General features: G+C 43.1%; 1 protein-coding gene and 1 long non-coding RNA gene across 3 annotated transcripts in view; one reads left to right on the forward strand and one right to left on the reverse strand.

The window, feature by feature from the left end:
- LOC121291404 overlaps positions 1 to 3,781 on the reverse strand; it is a 29,378-nt gene extending 25,597 nt beyond the window's left edge. The window contains exons 1-2 of the long non-coding RNA XR_005945996.1: positions 3,740 to 3,781; positions 3,452 to 3,639 (exon numbers count right to left, since the gene is read on the reverse strand). This is a non-coding gene — a long non-coding RNA (uncharacterized LOC121291404). The remainder of the gene's footprint in view (positions 1 to 3,451; positions 3,640 to 3,739) is intronic.
- Positions 3,063 to 20,003, forward strand: part of LOC121291403 (ribosomal protein S6 kinase alpha-1-like) — a 259,579-nt gene continuing 242,638 nt past the window's right edge. For both annotated transcript variants that reach the window (XM_041212513.1, XM_041212514.1), the window contains exon 1: positions 3,063 to 3,400. In XM_041212513.1, the coding sequence (XP_041068447.1) occupies positions 3,338 to 3,400 (63 nt within the window). In that variant the 5' untranslated portion in view covers positions 3,063 to 3,337. The remainder of the gene's footprint in view (positions 3,401 to 20,003) is intronic.

The raw sequence follows: 20,003 nt of genomic DNA on the forward strand, positions 1-20,003 counted from the left end.
TTTTCACTGCCACCATGCTGCCAATCCAGTCTGGAGGATTTGTCACTTTCTTGATTACTCCCATCTTTTCAAGTTCCTCTAGCTTATCTTTCAGGCTGGACTTGAGGGCAACTTGAACTGGACTTAAGGGCAGCTGGAACTCTCCTTGGACGATGCTGAGTTGGTCTCACACTCTCATCAATTTCAAGATCATATTCACCAGGCAGACATCAAAGACCTGTGCAACCATCTTTGTAATTTTTTTTAGGGTCTGTTCAGCAGTCAAAGGCTTTGTACTGTGCAAAACACTGAAAACTTCTGGTACATGCAGTCCAAGCTTAGGCTCGTTTCAGCTGAGATGAGTGGATTTTGCCTAGTGCCTACTATTTGGAACTGCAAATCTTCTTTCTTCTCATCCCATTGGGCTCTCAGCTTAATTTATCCTCTTGGGATGATGGGAAGTGCATTGCTCCTTCATGTGGCCTGAGTTTCACCTTCCATGGCTTCATTTTTGGATCACCATCTTGAGCAACTTCACACAGGTATATGATGCTCATGATGTTGCACCTGGCACCAATGTCTGACACTCTGTATTATCTTCATGCTGTCCTTGTGTCATCATTCCAATAGTCACAAACCATTTATAAACTTGAGAGTTGACACTGCCAACCTTTCTGGAATTTAGAGTGATTCATCAGAATCACCATTCAACATCTCCCCAGTAATAATCTTTATAGGCTTGCTTTTTTTCTTTCCAGCAAAACACTTGCATGCAAAGTGATTCCCCTTCTTGCAGTCAGAGCACTGCTTTCCCCACTGGAGATGTTTCCTTTTCTTTCATGTAGCGTCCTGCACAATATTTACATTCTGTACACTGGTCTTGATCGAATTTCTGCTAGCCTTTCTGTAAATATTTCTTCCTTTTCTCCATTGTCTTTGTGCTTGTAAAGCCTGGACTGCCACTGCACAAAGCCTCATCAGTTCTCCCATTAATACTTTCAAACTGATGATTAACAACCTCAGAGCTTCTGCATGTGTCAATAACTTTTAAGAGTAAGTTTCCACTTCTCTCAGCAGGTGTGCTCTCACTGTGGGATCTCTTGCTCCTAAAACAATCCTATCTCTAATCAGGTCTGGCAGCATCGGCGGAGAAGAAAAGAGTGGACGTTTCGATTCCTCATGACCCTTCAATAGAACTAGGTGAATCCAAGGAAGGGGTGAAATATAAAACAAAAACAGAATTACCTGGAAAAACTCAGTAGGTCTGGCAGCATCGGCGGAGAAGAAAAGAGTTGACGTTTCGAGTCCTCATGACCCTTCGACAGAAATATAAGCTGGTTTAAGGTGTGTGTGTGGGCGGGGGCGGGTGGGGGTGTTGGGGGAGAGAAGTGGAGGGGGTAGTGTGGTTGTAGGGACATTTTTGTTTGTCCCTACAACCACACCACCCCCCTCCACTTCTCTCTCCCAACACCACCCCCCCCCCCCACCCCGCCCCCCCCACCCCCCACACCTTAAACAAGCTTATATTTCACCCCTTCCTCAGAATCATCTAGTTCTGTTGAAGGGTCATGAGGACTCGAAACGTCAACTCTTTTCTTCTCCGCCTATACTGCCAGACCTGCTGAGTTTTTCCAGGTAAGTCTGTTTTTGTTTTGGATTTCCAGCATCCGCAGTTTTTTTGTTTCTGTCTCAAATCAGATTATTTTTCAGTTGCCCAAATTCACAAGATTCAGCTAGACATCTCGGTGCAATCACACACTAATTAATATTCTACCTATTTCTGAGTTCTAATGTTAAACACATAGCATTCATAAATAACATTGGTAAAGGGTTAAAAGTGGGTTTTCAAGGCCTCCAAAATTCACAAGACTGGCTTTTCTGCTCCTCATTAAAGTCTAGGTTGCAAAACAGCTTGTAGCACTCTTTTGCCAACACCGATAACAGAGTTGCTACTCTTATTTGTTCGGGTTTATTGTTTAACTGTGTGGTAATTTCATTGTTCTACCATCCAGACTGGAAGAACTTGCAATTCATTCTCAAATTTCCCCACACCTCTAAAGGAGCAGGCACTGAACATCCAAAGCCACAATGACTCACCCAACTAACAATGTCCTGTACAAAGTTGCAGATGGAAGTCTTAATTATTCTCTGGTGTTTCTTATTGTAGCTGGCTCTCTTACAGCTATGCAAATCCACTCAATTTCAGCTGCATATTCCTGAAACCATGTTCCAAGTGGTGGATGAAGGGCCTTTGCTCTCAAGCCTTTATACACAAACAATGACATCAGCAGTTACATGATTATGGCAAACCTCATATACAAAGGCCCTTCTCCAAACATATTTCAAAGCATTTGTGGCTGGTCTCCCTCATTCTACCCCCTGAAAACTTGAAGTCATACTTTGTTTTATAATGCTCCTATGAAGCACCTTGGGACATCTTATTATGTTAAAGGCACGATAAAATATAGGTTGTTGCTGTTCTTATAGCAGAGAAGCTTAAGGGAGACTGAATAGAGGTATTCCATATAATGGATTTCGGTAGAGCAAGTATGGACAAGTTATTTCTGCAGGCAAGTGAGTCTGCAACCAAAGGTCATTGATTTAAAACAATTGGCAAAACAACTAGAGGAATTTCTTCACACACACGGTTAAAATCTGAAACAGCAGATCTGAAGAAGCAGATTCCACAACAACTTTTAAAAAGCAATTGGACATGAAGTTGAATAGGACTAATTAGCAAGGCTATGGGGAAAGACGAGGGGAGCGGATCTAATTGGGATTTGTCCTTCAAAGAACCGGCACAGATATGAAGGGCCGATTGGCCTCCTTCTGTGCCGTAACATTTTATGACAGCCAACCGCCGTCTCCCGCCCCGCCCCCCCGGCCGGTGCCCTGGGAGCTGGAGTCCCTTCAGTACACGCACGGTATCTCCTTGCGTTCTCCCTCGCCTTTCTTTAATCGCCGCCAACACCTCGTCCTTTCCCCGCCGCTTAGCGCCGATCTATGTAGCGTGTGGCTTATAGTACGGACATTGCCCGACGCGATGACGCAAGGGCGCATGGAGCCCGGGGGGGTGGCAGGCGCGAGAGAGCTCGAGCTGAGTGGCGGTTGGTGATCGAAGCTCGGGCATCGGGAAGGGTAGAGACAGAAAGGGAGCGGGATCAGGACCGGGACTGGGACCGCTGCTCACCTTACCTCACATCGCCCGGCGGGATAGTGATCAGGAGCCAGTCCTGTGTGCAGATACCTACCAAACCTACTCCCGGGACGGAGCTCAGCGAGAGCGGGCAACTCTCTCCGGAAACCTAGCCTGACAGGGACTCGCCTCTCGACCCCCTTTCCCTCAGCCGGTCGCAGGATGCCGTTGGCACAGTTAGCTGGTCCTTGGCCCAAAGTGGACCTGGTTCACCTGGAGACCGAGGTAAATATTTGCAGCGGCACCCTAAGCAGACTAGAGGGAATATAAACTCACCCGAGAGGGAAATGTCCATTACGAAGGGGGACGCGATGCTTTTAAACCAGCGCCCCGCGGGTCGGGATGAAGTGAGCTGACCTGAGAAACTCCCGTGCAAAACCATCTCTTGTTGGGGGAAATTTCCTCTGAAGTTGAAGGGTGGGCGGCTTTGTACGATCTCTCGCACTTTGCAGCGGGGGAATTCACTGAAATCACAGACAAATAAAACAGATAATTCCTACTTGGGGCGCAGTTGAAATTTATCGAATAGAGAGGATTGAGTCCGCAAAATAGCAATCTCGTTACCGTTGACATTGCAAATGCTGGTTATGTTGCCACACCGTGGTTATAATTGTGACTATCTTATAAAAAAAACTGGAGGATCGTACGCTTTGCAGTTACACGCTTCACCGTCTCTTTGTTGTGTAATTGTGTTTGGTGTCTGCCCTCCAACTTTGGATTTTGCTAACATCAATAATGTTGGGAAGTGTTAAGTTTTACATGAATTTTTTTTTAACATATTTAACGAGATACCATCTTTCTGAAAATGTTTTTTGGCAAAGCCATTTTTGGCGAGTCCAGTGAGATGGATTATGTCACATATTGCAACACCAGCTTGTGATGAGAATGACACAAAAAAAAGGATTATGGCTCTCATGATATTGTAAAAACTTTATTGAATGCATTTATAACTTTGCATCCCACGGCTACTAGGTGGATTCCTCTCCCATGATCCTCCCTTTCCAACCAAAATAATGATTTGCCAAACACTTCGTGAAATCAGGAGCCCCCTCTAATGCAGATTGAAAGCCTGAGAGATTGGGAAGGTAATGAAGAAATAGTTGTACATATACACAGTGGGCAGAAGGGGGAGGGAGTGTACCTAGAGCAGAACTGCTAAATAATGCACTGGAACAATTTTATTGCATCCTTCTGGAGATGAGCAGCAGAAGTTAGAAAATGAGCAGCTGGATGTTGAACAAAAGTAGAAAGAAACATACTGAAACTGAATCAACGTTTCCTGGGGGAGGAAATCGGATCTGGGACTGTATTACTGTAAACCAACTGCTGGATAAACCATTACAGTTCACTTGTAAATCAGAATCTGACTGACACGTAGTAAAGTTGTGTTTTATGGTTTGCTAAATCTATTAGTTCATTAATATTTTTTAAAAAATCAAATGTTCAACTGACAGCAAAATAGTTGCATATATATATATATATTCAAAAACGGCAGGTTGTTTAGAATAGTTTAATATGGGAGGTGGGATGGAGGTGATAGTCATCTGTAATCTCATTGGGGATTCTAATCCATTAAATTTCCTAGAATTTTTCAAGAAAGCATTCTGGCCTTAGTGGTCCATTCATCTCAGGACTCCCACTGTACTGGATGAGCACTTTCTATAGGAGTGGCAAATATCCAGTCAAAATGCTCTAGTATTAAATTGAGTTGGCATAACTCCAAAACAAAGTGCCACCTGACAAGTCTGTAACTGTCCTCAAGAAAACAATCCTTGAATAAGGATTTGGCCCTCAAGCCTTCTCTGCCATTTGATAAGATCATGGCTGATCTACCTGGAAAAACTCAGCAGGTCTGGCAGCATCGGCGGAGAAGAAAAGAGTTGACGTTTCGAGTCCTCATGACCCTTCGACAGAACTTGAGTTCGAGTCCAAGAAAGAGTTGAAATATAAGCTGGTTTAAGGTGTGTGTGTGGGGGGTGGAGAGATAGAGAGAGAGAGAGGTGGAGGGGTGGGGTGTGGTTGTAGGGACAAACAAGCAGACCTGCTGAGTTTTTCCAGGTAATTCTGTTTTTGTGTCAGTGATAGAAGCAGATCATCAAAAGATTTCAACGACAATAGTACAATAGAACACATAGGTGTTAAAGTTAAAGTTGGTGATATTATCTAAACGAATGTGCTAATTAAGAATGGATGGTAGGGCACTCAAGCTATAGCTCTAGTGGGGTATTTTTTTTTATATAATGGAAATAGGTGGGAAAAGGAAAATCTTTATAATTTATTGGAAAAAAAAGGAAGGGGGAAACAGAAAGGGGGTGGGGATGGGGGTTTCCCCCTTCCTTTTTTTTCCAATAAATTATAAAAATTTTCCTTTTCCCACCTATTTCCATTATATAAAAAAAATACCCCACTAGAGCTATACCTTGAGTGCCCTACCATCCATTCTTAATTAGCACATTCGTTTAGATAATATCACCAACTTTAACTTTAACACCTATGTGTTCTATTGTACTATTGTCGTTGACATCTTTTGATGATCTGCTTCTATCACTGCTTGTTTGTCCCTACAACCACACCCCCCCCCCCCCCACCTCTCTCTCTCTCTCTATCTCTCCGCCCCCCACACACACACCTTAAACCAGCTTATATTTCAACTCTTTTTTGGACTCGAACTCAAGTTCTGTCGAAGGGTCATGAGGACTCGAAATGTCAACTCTTTTCTTCTCCGCCGATGCTGCCAGACCTGCTGAGTTTTTCCAGGTAATTCTGTTTTTGTTTTGGATTTCCAGCATCTGCAGTTTTTTTGTTTTTATCATGGCTGATCTGTTTGTGTTTTGAATTTCACATTCCTATCTATCCTCAATAACCTGAGATTCTTGTTAGACAAGGAAATCAATCTATCTCTGCCTTAAAAATATTCAATGACCTGCCTTCATCGCCTTCTGAGGCAGAGAGTTCCAAAGTAGCACAACCCTCTGAGAGAAAAAAAATCTCTTCATCTCTGTATTAAAAGAACGATCCCTAATTTTAAAATTGTACCCCTTGCTCTGGACTCACTCATACGAGGAAACATCCTTTTCACATCCACCTTGTCAATACCATTCAGGATCTTACATACTTCAATCAAGTCACCTCCCACCCTTCTAAACTCCAGTGGAAACAAACCCAGACTGTCTAACCTCTCCTCATAAGACAATTCGCTCATTCCAGGTATCAATCTAGTAAATCTCCTCTGAACTTCATCCAATGCATTCACATCCTTCCTTAAATAAGGAGACCAAAACTGCACACGATATTCGAGATGTGGTCACACTGATGCCCTGTATAACCAAAGCATAACATCCTTACTTTTATAACAAAAACAGAATTACCTGGAAAAACTCAGCAGGTCTGGCAGCATCGGTGGAGAAGAAAAGAGTTGACGTTTCGAGTCCTCATGACCCTTCGACAGAACCAGTTCTTTCGAAGGGTCATGAGGACTCGAAACATCAACTCTTTTCTTCTCCGCCGATGCTGCCAGACCTGCTGAGTTTTTCCAGGTAATTCTGTTTTTGTTTTGGATTTCCAGCATCCACAGTTTTTTTGTTTTTATCCTTACTTTTATGTTCAATTCCTCTCGTAATAAAGGATAGCATTCCATTAGGCTCCCTGATTACTTGCTGTACCTGCATACTAACTTTTTGTGACTTATGCACAAGAACATCTAGATCCCTCTGCACTTTGGAATTCTGCAGCCATTCTCCTTTTAAGTAATACTCTGTTTTTTTATCCTTCCTGCCAAAGTGAACAATTTCACATTTTCGCACATTATACTCCATCCGCTAGATTTTTGCCCATTTACTCAACCTACCTATACCCACCTGCAACTTCCCCATGTCCTCTTCACAGCATACTTTCCTACCTATCATTGTGTCATCTGCAAATTTAGCTACCATGTCTTCACACCCTCATTTAAGTGATATAAATTGTAAAATGTTGAGGCCCCAGCGTAGACCCTTGCAGGACTCCACTCGTTACATCCTGCCAATCAAAAAAGAATCCATTCATGCATATTCTCTGTTTTCTGCCAGCCAGCCAATCTTCCATCCATGCTAATATGTTACACCCTACACCATGAGCTCTTATTTTCTGCAATAACCTTTAATATGGCACATTATCAGATGCCTTCTGGAAATCCAAGTACAGTATGTCTAAAGGCTCCCCTTTATCCACAGCGCATCTTACGCCTTCAAAGAACTTCAATAAATTGGTCAAACACAACTTCCCTTTCACAAAACCATGCTGACTCTTCCCGATTACCTTGAGTTTCTCTAAGTGCCCAGTTAATACCTCCTTAAGGATCAAATCTAACACCTTCCCCACTACAGACATCAAATTAACTGGCCTATAATTTTCTGTTTTCTGCCTCCTTCCCTTCTTGAATAGAAAGGTTATATTTGCTAGTTTCCAGTCTCATGGAACCTTCCCAGAATCTAAGGAATTTTGGAAAATTAACACCAACGCATCTACTGCCTCATTAGCCACCTCTTTTAACCCTAGGATGAAGTCCATCAGGACCTGGTGACTTGTCAGTCCACAGCTCCATCAGTTCTCTCAGTACTGCTTCCCTAGTGATTGTAATTTCAACAACTTCCCTTCTCCCTTCCACCTCTTGATTTACAGCTATTACTGGAATGTTTTTTGTATCCTCAATAGTGAAGACAGAAGCAAAATATTTGTTTATTTCATCCGCCATTTCCTTATCTACTATTAACTCCCCATTCTCATTCTCTGGAGGACCAACACTCACTTTATTTTTTTCCTTTTTAAATACCTGTAGAAGCTCTCGCTATCCATTTTTACCTTTCTAGCTAGCTTCCTCTCGTACTGTAATTTCTTTCTCTGGATTAATCTTTTAGTCATTCTCTGCCATTCTTTATATTCTGACCAATCATTCGACCTGCCAATCATCTTTGCACAGTTATATGCTTTTTCCTTAAGTTTGATGCTTTCCTTAATTTCTTTAGTTAGGAACGTCTTAGAATTTTTCTTTATGGTAGGAATGTACTTATTCTGAGCATTCTGAAATATCCCCTTAAATGTCTGCCACTGCCTCTCTATTGATCTATCCCCGAGCCTAGTTCACTTCAGCTAGCTCAGCTTTCATTTCCACATAGTAGTTCTTATTTAAGTTTAAAATACTAGTCTTAGATCCACTCTTCCCCCTTTCAAACTGAATCATATTGTGGTTGCTGCTATCCTAGTGGTACCTTCATTCTGAGGTCATTAATTAATCCTGTCACATCACACGATACCAAGTCTAATATAACCTTGAACTCGCTTTCCTTGCAAACTATCGCCCACATCCAACTTCCCTTTTCTTTTTGAAGTCCTTGAATGTATTGTCATCGCCCAAATCTATAACCATCTTTCTGGAAATCCATGCTTGAATCTGCCCATAGAGACTCCTGCCCCAACATAGTATCACAACTGCTCTTATCAAAGGCACCAGACAAAAGTAGACTATCCTTTCTTCTTGTTCTTTGACCCATCTGCAGCCTTTGGCATGATTGATCACAAAATCCTCCAACATCAACGTCCAGCTGGGTGAGACTGCTCTCGCCAGGTTCTATTCTTATCTGTTTCATTGTAGCCAGAGTATCACTTGCAGGAGCTTTTCTTCCCACTCTTGCATGATCACCTTCTCTGTATCCCAAAGAAATATCTTTGGATCCCCTTCTATTTCACATCTATATACTGCCCTTTGACAATGTCATCCAAAAACACATTAGTTTTCATGTACACTGAACTCACCAACACCTCCCTAAATTATTCGATGAATTGTCCAGATTCCAATACTGCATGAGCAGAGATATCCTCTATTTAAACATGGGAAGACCAAAAACATTGTCTACAGTCCTCGCTACAAACTCCAATCCCTAGCTACCAGTTCCGCCCCTCTCCCTGGTAAATGTTTGAAGCTGAACTAGACTCTGCACACCTTGCTGTCATATTTGACCACAAGATGAGCTTCAGCCATACACCTGCACCACTACCAAGACAGTATATTTCCAGCTGTATAACATTGGCCAGCTCTGCACCATCTCAGCTCATTTGTTCCTGAAACCTTCATCCATGCATGTTTTACCTTTGGACTTGACTATTCCAATACACACCAGGCTGATCTCCCATATTCTACTCTCTGTAAACTTGAGGTTATCCAAAACTCTGTCCATGTCGTTACTCATGCCAAGTCCTGTTCATGCATCACCCCTGTGCTCGCTGACTACACTGGCTCCTGGTCAAGCTGCACCTTGATTTTAAATTTCTCGTTCTTGTTTTCAAGTCCCTTCTTGACCACAGCCCCTCTGTTCTTCTGTAATGCCCTCCAGCCTCACAACTATCTGATATCTGTGCCTTAATTCTGCCCTCTTGAGCAGGCCCATTCCTTAAAACCTACCTCTTTGACCAAGTTTTTGGCTATCTGCCCTAATATCATCTTACGTGGCTGAGGGTCAAATTTTGTTTTACAATGCTCCTGTGAAGTATCTTAGAACTTACTACATTAAAGGTATTATATAAATACAAGTTGTTCTTGTTATTCATTCATTCATTCATGTGTGCTCTGCCTGAAGGCAGTTCGTTGGCTTGCTGTCTACTGATGCTTCATCCTGAGTTGTTTCCTTGGCTTTTTTCTCAGTGGTGGCTTGCCATTGCCTCCCGCTCTCAGGGGCAGGGCAAAGAGGCAGGTCCCAAGCTTACCTCAGTCAGAACGGGAATCAAACCCACACCGGCGTAATTCTGAACTCCATGCTAGCCATCAAGCCAACTGAGCTGACCGGCCCCCTGTTCTTGTTATGTTGATATTTTAAAAGAAAAATACCAGCTACTTGGCATTGCAATCTTAAGTGGCTGACATTTCCTGATATGAGAAAATTGATGATCTGTATTATAGAAGGTCTCTGATGGAGTTGGTAATGTCAGCTGATTAGCTTGGCTCTGGTGTTCTGACCTGATGCAAAAACTTTCCCAAGAGCCTATAGGAAGGATATTTAATGTTAGATAATCCTGGATAAGCAACAGCCCTTTTTTCACTAGCCACAAAGCACTGTTCCATTTCAAGTCTACAGAGATCAGAAGCTAACAGAAATCATTGGATGCAGTAAACAGAGCCGTCCAGTGTATTATAAAATAATTATCTACTACTGTTTTTTAAAAAAAGTATTCTGGGTAAAACCTGCATGAGAAACTTCCTGTGTGGAAACACAGTAGAGTGAATGTTTATGGAATTGGCAGTGTTGCATTCTTGCTGTCACTGATATGTTACCTGGTAGGCCCCTTTTGATCAAAGTAACTTTAGGTATTGTTATTTGGAAGTTTTGTATGCCCTGGGGAACATAACTCCTCCTGGTTAGTATTAATAGAAATTCTCCTTTGAATTATTCTTGTTTAGAAAATTAAACAGCAAGTTTACCAACTTTCCATTATACTATGATTGAGTTAATGAAACAGCCTCTTGTGCCAAACCTTTGTAAATGTTTGATTCACTGAAACCCATCAGAAAAATCTGCCCTCAGGATGGTTAGTTGTGTCATACATTAAAACAACTGGATGAACTAAAGTACTGTTGAGTACAGTATCTTAGTGGAAGTCCCAATTGTTTGAAGAGTGTAGAGACTGTTCTTTGCTATGACAGCAAGTATTGTTTATTTCCAAGCACCAGCAATCATGATTTGTGAAATCCAAACAGAACTGCATTAGCTTAAGAATGTGTTGCTGGGAAAAATACTTTTCTTGAAATATTGCTCTGGCTGACACGAGATAAACCAAGTTAGCAAGATTATAAATACTTAAGCATGTGTGCATAGTGAATGGAACCTGAGACCATGAGGTACAATCTATTTTGTATTATATTTCATGACACTTTGAGCCTGTTGACTCTATTGTTAACCCATGGGACTTCTCTGGCATCCTTTGAAATGATAACTTACTTTGTGAACAGATTACTTGATCATTCACGCCACTGACTCATGCTGTGATCTCATGGTTGAGGCGTGCTTGTGCTCAATCAGACAGAGATTGAACACAGTTTATGTCATGTTCTTGAGTTGCACATTCACTCATTAAACAAGCTTTGTCATGGTTCTTTGAGAAGGATGCGGTATTCAACTATACTGAACATTAGTAAAATTTGTATTTTAATGCAACAGTATTGAACCAGTTGGTGGCTGCATGGAAGATCTCACATGGCCTCGCTATTAAATTAAAGATGTCGGTGCATATGACTGATCTTTCAGCTGTTTCTTTGCAATTTACATTTGTGAAATTGTGTTGAGACATTACCTAAGATCAGCAGCTCTTTTCAATTCTAATACAACTTAATGGAAGCTGAAGAGTCTTGGTAAACTGCAGTGCATCTGTGGGTCCTCTGTCCTAAACTATGTGATGTAACAAGTTTATTGCATTGTTTTTTGAGGATTAGTATGATGCTTCCCTCAGTTTTCTTGGTGAGCAGCAGAAGCCTGTAAGAATAGCAGATGCAAAAGAGTGGCAGCTACATATGACTAGTTTTATCAAAGCAATCGTAAATCCATAATGACTCATTGTTTACTGGTATGTAGTAGATAGAATGTATGAGCAAATGGGTACCTGTTCCAGAGGCACTTGCTGCATGTTACTTGGTACTTGGAAGGATAATGTTTTCTAAACCTTACGACTGGACAACACCAGAAGAAGGTGTAAAAAACTTCTGAAGATACAGCATTGAGCACACAAGACAAATTCCAACTTAATTTAAAAAAAATTAATTCATAGGATGTGGGCATCGCTGGCTAAGTCAGCATTTATTGCCTATCCCTAATTCCCCTTGAGAACGAGGTGGTGAGCTGCCTTGTTGAACCGCTGCAATCCATGTGGTGTAAGTACACCCACAGTGATGTTAGGGAGGGAGCTCCAGGATTTTGACTCAGCGACAGTGAAGGAACAGCGATATATTTTCAAGTCAGGATGGTGAGTGACTTGGAGGGGAATTTCCAGGTGGAGGTGTTCCCATGCATCTGCTGCCCTTGTCCTTCTAGATGGTAGTAGTCATGGGTTTGGAAGGTGCTGTCCAAGGAGGCTTCGTGAGTTCCTGCAGTGCATTTTAATGTCATCTTAGTTTGTGGCCCTACTGATGAAAAGAGTAATTTATATTGGTTTGAATCATAGAATGGTTACAGTACAGAATGAGGCCATTTGTCTTATCGTGTCCATACTGGCTCTTTGCAAGGGCAACTGACCTAGTTCCACTCCCTTGCCTTTTTATCATTGCCCTGAAAGTCTTTTCTTTTTCGCTAATTGTCCAATTCTTTTTCAAAGACCTCAGTTGAATGGGGAGGGGTGCATAGTGGTATTGTCACTGGAGTAATATTCCAGAGACAATGGGTAATGTTCTGGGGACCCAGGTTCTAATCCCATCACTGCAGATGGTGAAATTTAATTCAGTAAAAATCTGCAATTAAAAGTCTAATGATAATCACAAAACCATTGCGAATGTTGTAAAAACCCATCTGGTTCACTAAAGCTGTTTAGGGAAGGAAATCTGCTGGCCTACACAATGACCCTAGACCCACAGCAATATGGTTGACTCTTAAATTTCCTCGGAACAAGGGCAGTTAGGGACGGACAATAAATGCTGGCCTAGTCAGTGACACTCACTCACATGAACGAATAAAAAACAACCTGCCTCTACCACGCTGAGGCAGTTCATTCCAGGTCCTAACTACTCATGGCTTGATAATGTTTTCCTCATGTCATCGTTGCTTCTTAAATCAGCGTACTCTGGTTCTCGATCCTTCCACCAATGGGAATAGTTTGTCCCCTTCTACTTTGTCCAGACCCTTCATGATTTTGAACACCTCTATCATATCTCCTCTCTACCTTTGTTTCTCCAAGGAAATCAGCCCCAGCTTCACCAATCTCTCCATGTAGCTGAAGTTCCTCATTCCTGGAACCATTCTTGTGAATCTTTTCTGCAGCTTCCTAAATACCTTTAAGCCCTTCATGAAGTGTGGTGCCCAGAACTGGACACAGTACTCCAGTTGGGACCGAACCAGTGCTTTATACCAGTTTATCCTAACTTATTTGATTTTGTACTCTGCGTCCATACTTAAAAAAGCCCAGAATCCATATGCTTTATTAACCACTTTCTCAACCTGAGCTTCCACCTTCAATGATTTGCGTACATTTCCTCCCAGGTCTCTTTGCTCCTGCACCTCCTTTATAATTTTACTCTTTACTTCATATTGCCTATCCTTGTTCTTTCTCCCAAAATGAATCACTTCACGCTTTGCATTAGACATCTTCCATCTGTCCACCCATTCCACTAACCTGTCTATGTCCTCTTGAAATTTATCATTATCCTTCTCACAGTTAACGCACTCACTCTTCCAGAACCACTTCATCCAATTCAGGGTTGCAGGAGTTGGAGCCTATCCCGACAGGCAGTGAGTGATAGGCGAGGTTGATCCAGGACGAGGCGCTAGTCCATCACAGGGCACACTTGCGCACACAGACACACACACTGGGGGACAATTTACTATAGCCAATTCACCTAACTGGCAAGTCTTTGGATGATGGGAGGAAACCAGAGCACCTGGAAGAAAACCACGCAGACACTGGGACAACATGCAAACTTCACAAAGACCAAGGTCAGGATCAAACCCGGGTCCCTGTGAGGCAGCAACACTAAACAGTGTGCCACGTGCCAGCCTCAACTAAAATAGGGGTCCTAACACCAACCCCACTGTATTCCTTCCTCCAGTCTGAAAAACAGCTGTTCACCTCAACTCTCTGTTTCCTCTCACTCAGCAATTCCATACCCATGTTGACACTGTCCCTTTCATTCCTTGGATTCTAACTTTGCTGACAACTTTGTCATGTGCCACTGTATCAAATGCCTTTTGGAATTCCGTGTGCACCACATCAACTGCATTACCCTCATCAACCCTTTCTGTTAACTCATCAAAAAAATTGGTTGAACACAATTTTTCCTTAAGAAATCCGTGCTGGCTTTCTTTAATTAATCCACATTTGTCCAAGTGACTGTGCTGAATTGTCGTTTCTAAAAACTTTCTCACCATCAAAGTTAAACTGATGGATCTGTAGCTGTTGGGCTTATCCTTACGTTTTTTGGAACATTTGTGTAACATATGCAATTCTCCAGTCCTCTGGCGTCATTCCTGTACCTAAGGAGGATTGGAAGATCATAACTAGCATCTCTGCAATTTCCACACTGACTTCCCTTAGTAGTCTTGGATGCATTTCATCTGGTCCTAGTGAATTATCAACTTTTAAGTACAGCAAACTAATACCTTCTCTTCATCAATTTTTAGCTCATCCAATGTCTCAACCACCTCCTCTTTCACTATGACTTGGCAGCATCTTCCTTGGTAAAGACAAATGAAAAGTACTCATTTAGTATCTCAGCCATGCCCTCTGCTTCTATGTGTAGATCTGCTTTTAGGTCCTGAATCAGTCCCACTCTTCCTTTTACCACCCTTTTACTATTTAAATGTCTATAAAAGACTTTTTGATTCCTTTTTTATGTTAGGTGCTAGTCTCTCTGTAATAAAATAAAAGCAAAATACTGCGGATGCTGGAAATCTAGAACAAAAACAAAAATACCTGGAAAAACTCAGCAGGTCTGACAGCATCTTTGGAGAGGGATACAGTTGATGTTTTGAGTCCGTATGACCCTTCATCAGAACTAAAAAATATAGAAATGAGATGAAATATAAGCTGGTAGAGGGGGGTGGGACAGGTAGATCTCGATAGGGGGCCAGTGATAGGTGGAGGCCAAGAAGAGACTGCCAAAGATATCATAGACAAAAGGACAAAGGGGTGTTGACGGTGGTGCTAATGGGGACATTAAGGGTAGCAAGCAGGACAAGCTAGTGGCAGATGGCCCTGGTGGGGGTGGGGTGGGGGGAAGGAATCGAAATGGGCTAATAGGTGGAGATGCAACAACAGATCGAAATAAATTTTAAAATAGGTGGGAAAAGAAAAATATATTTGTAAAAAAATTATATATTATTGGAAAAAGGGGATCGGAAAGGGGGTGGGGATGGAGGAGAGAGTTCATGATCTGAAATTGTTGAACTTAATATTAATGTAAAGTGCCTGGTTGGAAGATGAGGTGCTGTTCCTCCAAATTGTGTTGAGCTTCACTGGAACATTGCAGCAGGTCAAGGACAGACATGTGGGCATGAGAGCAGCGTGGTGTGTTAAAATGGCAAGCGACAGGGAGGTCTGGGTCATGCTTGCAGACAGACTGAAAGTGTTCCGCAAAGTGGTCACCCAGTCTGCGTTTGTTCTCTCCAGTGTTGAGGAAACCACATTGGGAGCAGCGAATGCAGTAGACTAAATTGAGGGAAGTGCAAGTGAGGGCGGTGCGCGGGATATGGGCTGGACACGGTTGAGGGCCCTGTCAACCACTGTGGGTGGAAATCCTCAGTTAAGGAAGAAGGAAGACATGTCAGAGGAACTGTTTTGGAAAGTGGCATCATCAGAAGAGATGCGATGGAGGTGAAGGAACTGAGAGAATGGGATGGAGTCCTTACAGGTAGCAGGGTGTGAGAAGCTGTAGTCGAGGTAGCTGTGGGAGTCGGTAGGCTTGTAATGAATATTGGTGGACATTCTATCACCAGAAATTGAGACTGAGAGGTTAAGGAAGTGAAGGGAAGTGTCAGTGATGGACCATGTAAAAATGATGGAGGGGTGGAAATTGGAAGCAAAATTAATAAATTTTTCCAGATCCAAACGAGAGCACGAAGCAGCACCGAAGCAGCCATCGATGTACCGGAGAAAGAGTTGTGGGAGGGGGCCTGAGTAGGACTGGAACAATGAATGTTCCACATACCTCATAAAGAGACAGGCATAACTGGGGCCCATGCTGGTACCCATAGCTACACCTTTTATTTGAAGGAAGTGAGATGAGTTTAAGGAGAAATTGTTCAGTGAGAGAACAAGTTCAGCCAGACGGAGGAGAGTAGTGGTGGATGGGGATTGTTCGGGCCTCTGTTCGAGGAAGAAGCGGAGAGCCCTCAGACCATCCTGGTGGGGGATGGAGGTGTAGAGGGATTGGACGTCCATGGTGAAGAGGAGGCGGTTGGGGCCAGGGAACTGGAAATTGTTGACATGATGTAGGGCGTGAGAGGAATCGCGGATGTAGGTGGGAAGAGACTAGACAAGGGGAGAGAGAATGGAGTCAAGATAGCAAGAAATGAGTTCCTTGGGGCAGGAACAGGCTGACACGATCGGTCTGCCGGGACAGTCCTGTTTGTGGATTTTGGGTAGGAGGTAGAAGCGGGCCATCCAAGGTTGGGGGACTATGAGGTTGGAAGCTGTAGAGGGAAGATCTCCAGAGGAGATGAGGTCAGTGACAGTCCTGGAAACAATGGCTTGATGTTCAGTGGTGGGCCATGGTCCACGGGGAGGTAGGAGGAAGTGTCTGCGAGTTGACGCACAGCCTCTGTGAGGTAGAGGTCAGTGCGCCAGACAACAACAGGCACCACCCTTGTCAGCAGGTTTGATGACAAAGTCAGGGTTGGACCTGAGAGAATGGAGTGCGGCAATTTCAGAGAGAGACAGGTTAGAGTGGGTGAGAGGAGCAGAGAAATTGAGACGACTGATGTCATGCTGACAGTTCTCAATGAAAAGATCAAAAGCAGGTAAATATCCAGAGGGAGGGGTCCAGGTGGAGGGAGAATATTGGAGGTTGGTAAAAGGATCCATTGAACGGGGAGAGGACTCCTGCCCAAAGAAGTGAGCACGGAGACTAAGAGTTCAGCATTGTGCCGAGCTCGAAATTCATTGAGGTGAGGGCGTAAGGGTATGAAACTGAGTCCTTTGCTGAGCATTGAACGTTCAGCATCACAGAGGGGAAGGTCAGAGGGTGTGGTAAATAGACGGCCGGGGCTGGGATTGGAAGACGGAATGGAGACAGAGGGATGGGCAGGGGTGAAGAGTCTTGGATGGGCGTTGATGTCGATGAGTTGTTGGAGCTTGCGTTCCTTTGCATCTGAAAGAAAGAGACAAAGTTTCTTGTTGAGGTGTCTTTCATACTCTCTCTTTGTTTCTCATTGTTTTTCATTTCCTTTTGAACCTTCTAGAATTGGCCTGCTTTTCAATTGCATTATTCACTTGATATGTCATATGCAACTTTTTTTTGCTTTATCTTCCTGTCTCATAATCCAGGGATATCTGGATTAATTTGTTCTACCTTTCCCCTTCACGGGATTAGACCTGGACGGTACCTTAATTATCTCCTCTTTAAAAACAGCCCATTGTACAGTTACAGTTTTGCCTGCCAATCTTTGACTCCAATTTACATAGGCACCCTATTGAAGCTGTCCCTTCCCCAATTAATTATTTTTGCTCTGGGAAGCTCCTTGTCCTTTTCCGTAGCCAACCTAAAGCTTAAGATACTATAGTCACTGCCCCCAGCCAGCGAAGCCCACATCCCGTGAGTGCATAAAAAAAATTCATGAAAATTGCTTCATTCACCCAATACGAGACAAGAGAAGGAAGAAAAATTATCTAAGCCCATGAGGCACATTCTTCATAAAAGCAAAAAAAAAGGCAAAGTGACTAAAGTGGTCACTGCCCCTCAATGTTCCCCTACTGCAACTCGATTCACTTGATCCACCTCATTTCCAAGAACCAGATCCAGCAATGCTTCCTTCCTCGTTGGACTGAAAACACACTAATCTAGAAGATTCTCCTGAACACACTTCAGAAGCTCTTGCCTCTCCCTGCTCCTTACATCATTACTATCCCAGTCTATTTTATGATAAGTAAAGTTCCCTACTGTATAATTGTAGCATCTCCCTGTAATTTCCTTGCAAATTTGATTCACCTTGTCTTTCCGACTAGTTGGTGGCACACAGAATACACTGAGCAACATAACAGCACCCCTATTGTTTCCTATCAGCAAATTGAGGATGAATATGAATCAAATTATTTCATAAAAACCCTGCATTTGGAATAATATCTATTGTTTAAATATTCAGTTTGTGACTTTGTTTAAAACCGATCTGCTATCATTGTGAAGGAAGAAGAGGTCCAAATTTCATGAAGGACTGCATATAATACTGAATTTATAAACTGATTTGCACCACATTTGCTGACCACTTGCACTTCTGCACTTCTGTACCTTTCTTGTTACTTTTGCCTCAATCTATGACATGGAACCAGTATTGGATGGTAGTGGGATTTAAATTTGCATGATGTGACTGTACAATTGAGCTGATTTCAATCTTCCCATCTTGTGATAGGTTCCCCCCCTTTCACTAATTAATGTGGAAGTGAAAGGTTATCAGGGGTAGGCACAATTAGATAAGCTATGATCTTCTTGAATGGTGGAGCAGGCTTGAAGAGCTGAGTGGCTGACTCCTGCTCTTAATTCGTATGTTCGTATGGCTATTTTGCACCACTTTAGTCACTTTGCCTGCCTGAATCTCAAAGGAATTTTTTGCATTTAAGAAGAATGTGCCTCATGGGCTTAGATAATTTTTCTTCCTTCTCTTGTCTCGTATTGGGTGAATGAAGCAATTTTCATGAATTTTTTTTATGCACTCATGGGATCTGGGCTTCGCTGGCTGGGCCAGTATTTATTGCCAATCTCTAATTGCCCTTGAGAAGGTGATGGTGAGCTGCCTTCTTGAACCGCTGCAGTCCATGTGGTGTACGTACACCCACAGTGCTGTTAGGAAAGTGAGTTCCAGGATTTTGACCCAGTGAAGGAACGGTGATATATTTCCAACTCAAGATGGTGAGTGACAGAGGAAATTTTAGGTGGTGGTGTTCCCATCTATCTGCTGCCCTTGTCCTTCTAGATGGTAGTGGTCATGGGCTTGGAAGGTGCTTTCTAAGGAGCCTTGGTAAATTCCTGCAGTGCATCTTGTAGATGGTACACACTGCTGCTACTGTGTGTCGGTGGTGGAGGGAGTGAATGTTAGTGGATATGGTGCCAATCAAGTGGACTGCTTTGTCCTGGATGGCGTCCAGCTTCTTCAGTGTTGTGGGAGCTGCCCTCATCCAGGCAAGTGGGGAGCATTCCATCACACTCCTGACTTGTGCCTTGTAGATGGTGGATGGGCTTTAGGGAGTCAGGAGGTAGGTTACTCGTTGCACGATTCCTAGCCTCTGACCTGTTCTTGTAGCCACAGTATTTATATGGTTAGTCCAGTTCAGTTTCTGGTCAATGGTAACCTCCAGGATGTTGATAGTGGGGGATTCAGTGATGGTAATGCCATTGAATGTAAAAGGGCGACGGTTAGATTCTCTTTTGTTGGAGATGGTCATTGCCTGGCACTTGTGTGGCACGAATGTTACTTGTCACAGTCAGACATTGTTCAGGTCTTGCTGCATTTGGACATGGACTGCTTCAGGATCTGAGGAGTCATGAATGGTGCTGAACATTGTGCAATCATCAGCGAACATCCCCATTTCTGACCTTATGATGGAAGGAAGGTCACTGATGAAGGAGCTGAAGATGGTTGGTTCGAGGACACTACCCTGAGGAACCCCTGCAGTGATGTCCTGGAGCTGAGATGACTGACCTCCAACAGCCACAACCATTGTACTTTGTGCTAGATATGACTCCAACCAATGGAGAGTTTTCCCCCTGATTCCCATTGACTCAAGTTTTGCTAGGGCTCCTTGATGCCACACTCGGTCAAATGCTGCCTTGATGTCAAAGACAATTACTCTCCCCTCACCTGGGGAGTTCAGCTCTTTTGTCCATGTTTGAACGAAGGCTGCAATGAGGTCAGGAGCTGAGTGGCCCTGTGGAACCCAAATTGGGCATCAG

This window comes from Carcharodon carcharias, chromosome 19 (genome assembly GCF_017639515.1).
Source record: "Carcharodon carcharias isolate sCarCar2 chromosome 19, sCarCar2.pri, whole genome shotgun sequence".
NCBI classification, from domain to species: Eukaryota; Metazoa; Chordata; class Chondrichthyes; order Lamniformes; family Lamnidae; genus Carcharodon; species Carcharodon carcharias.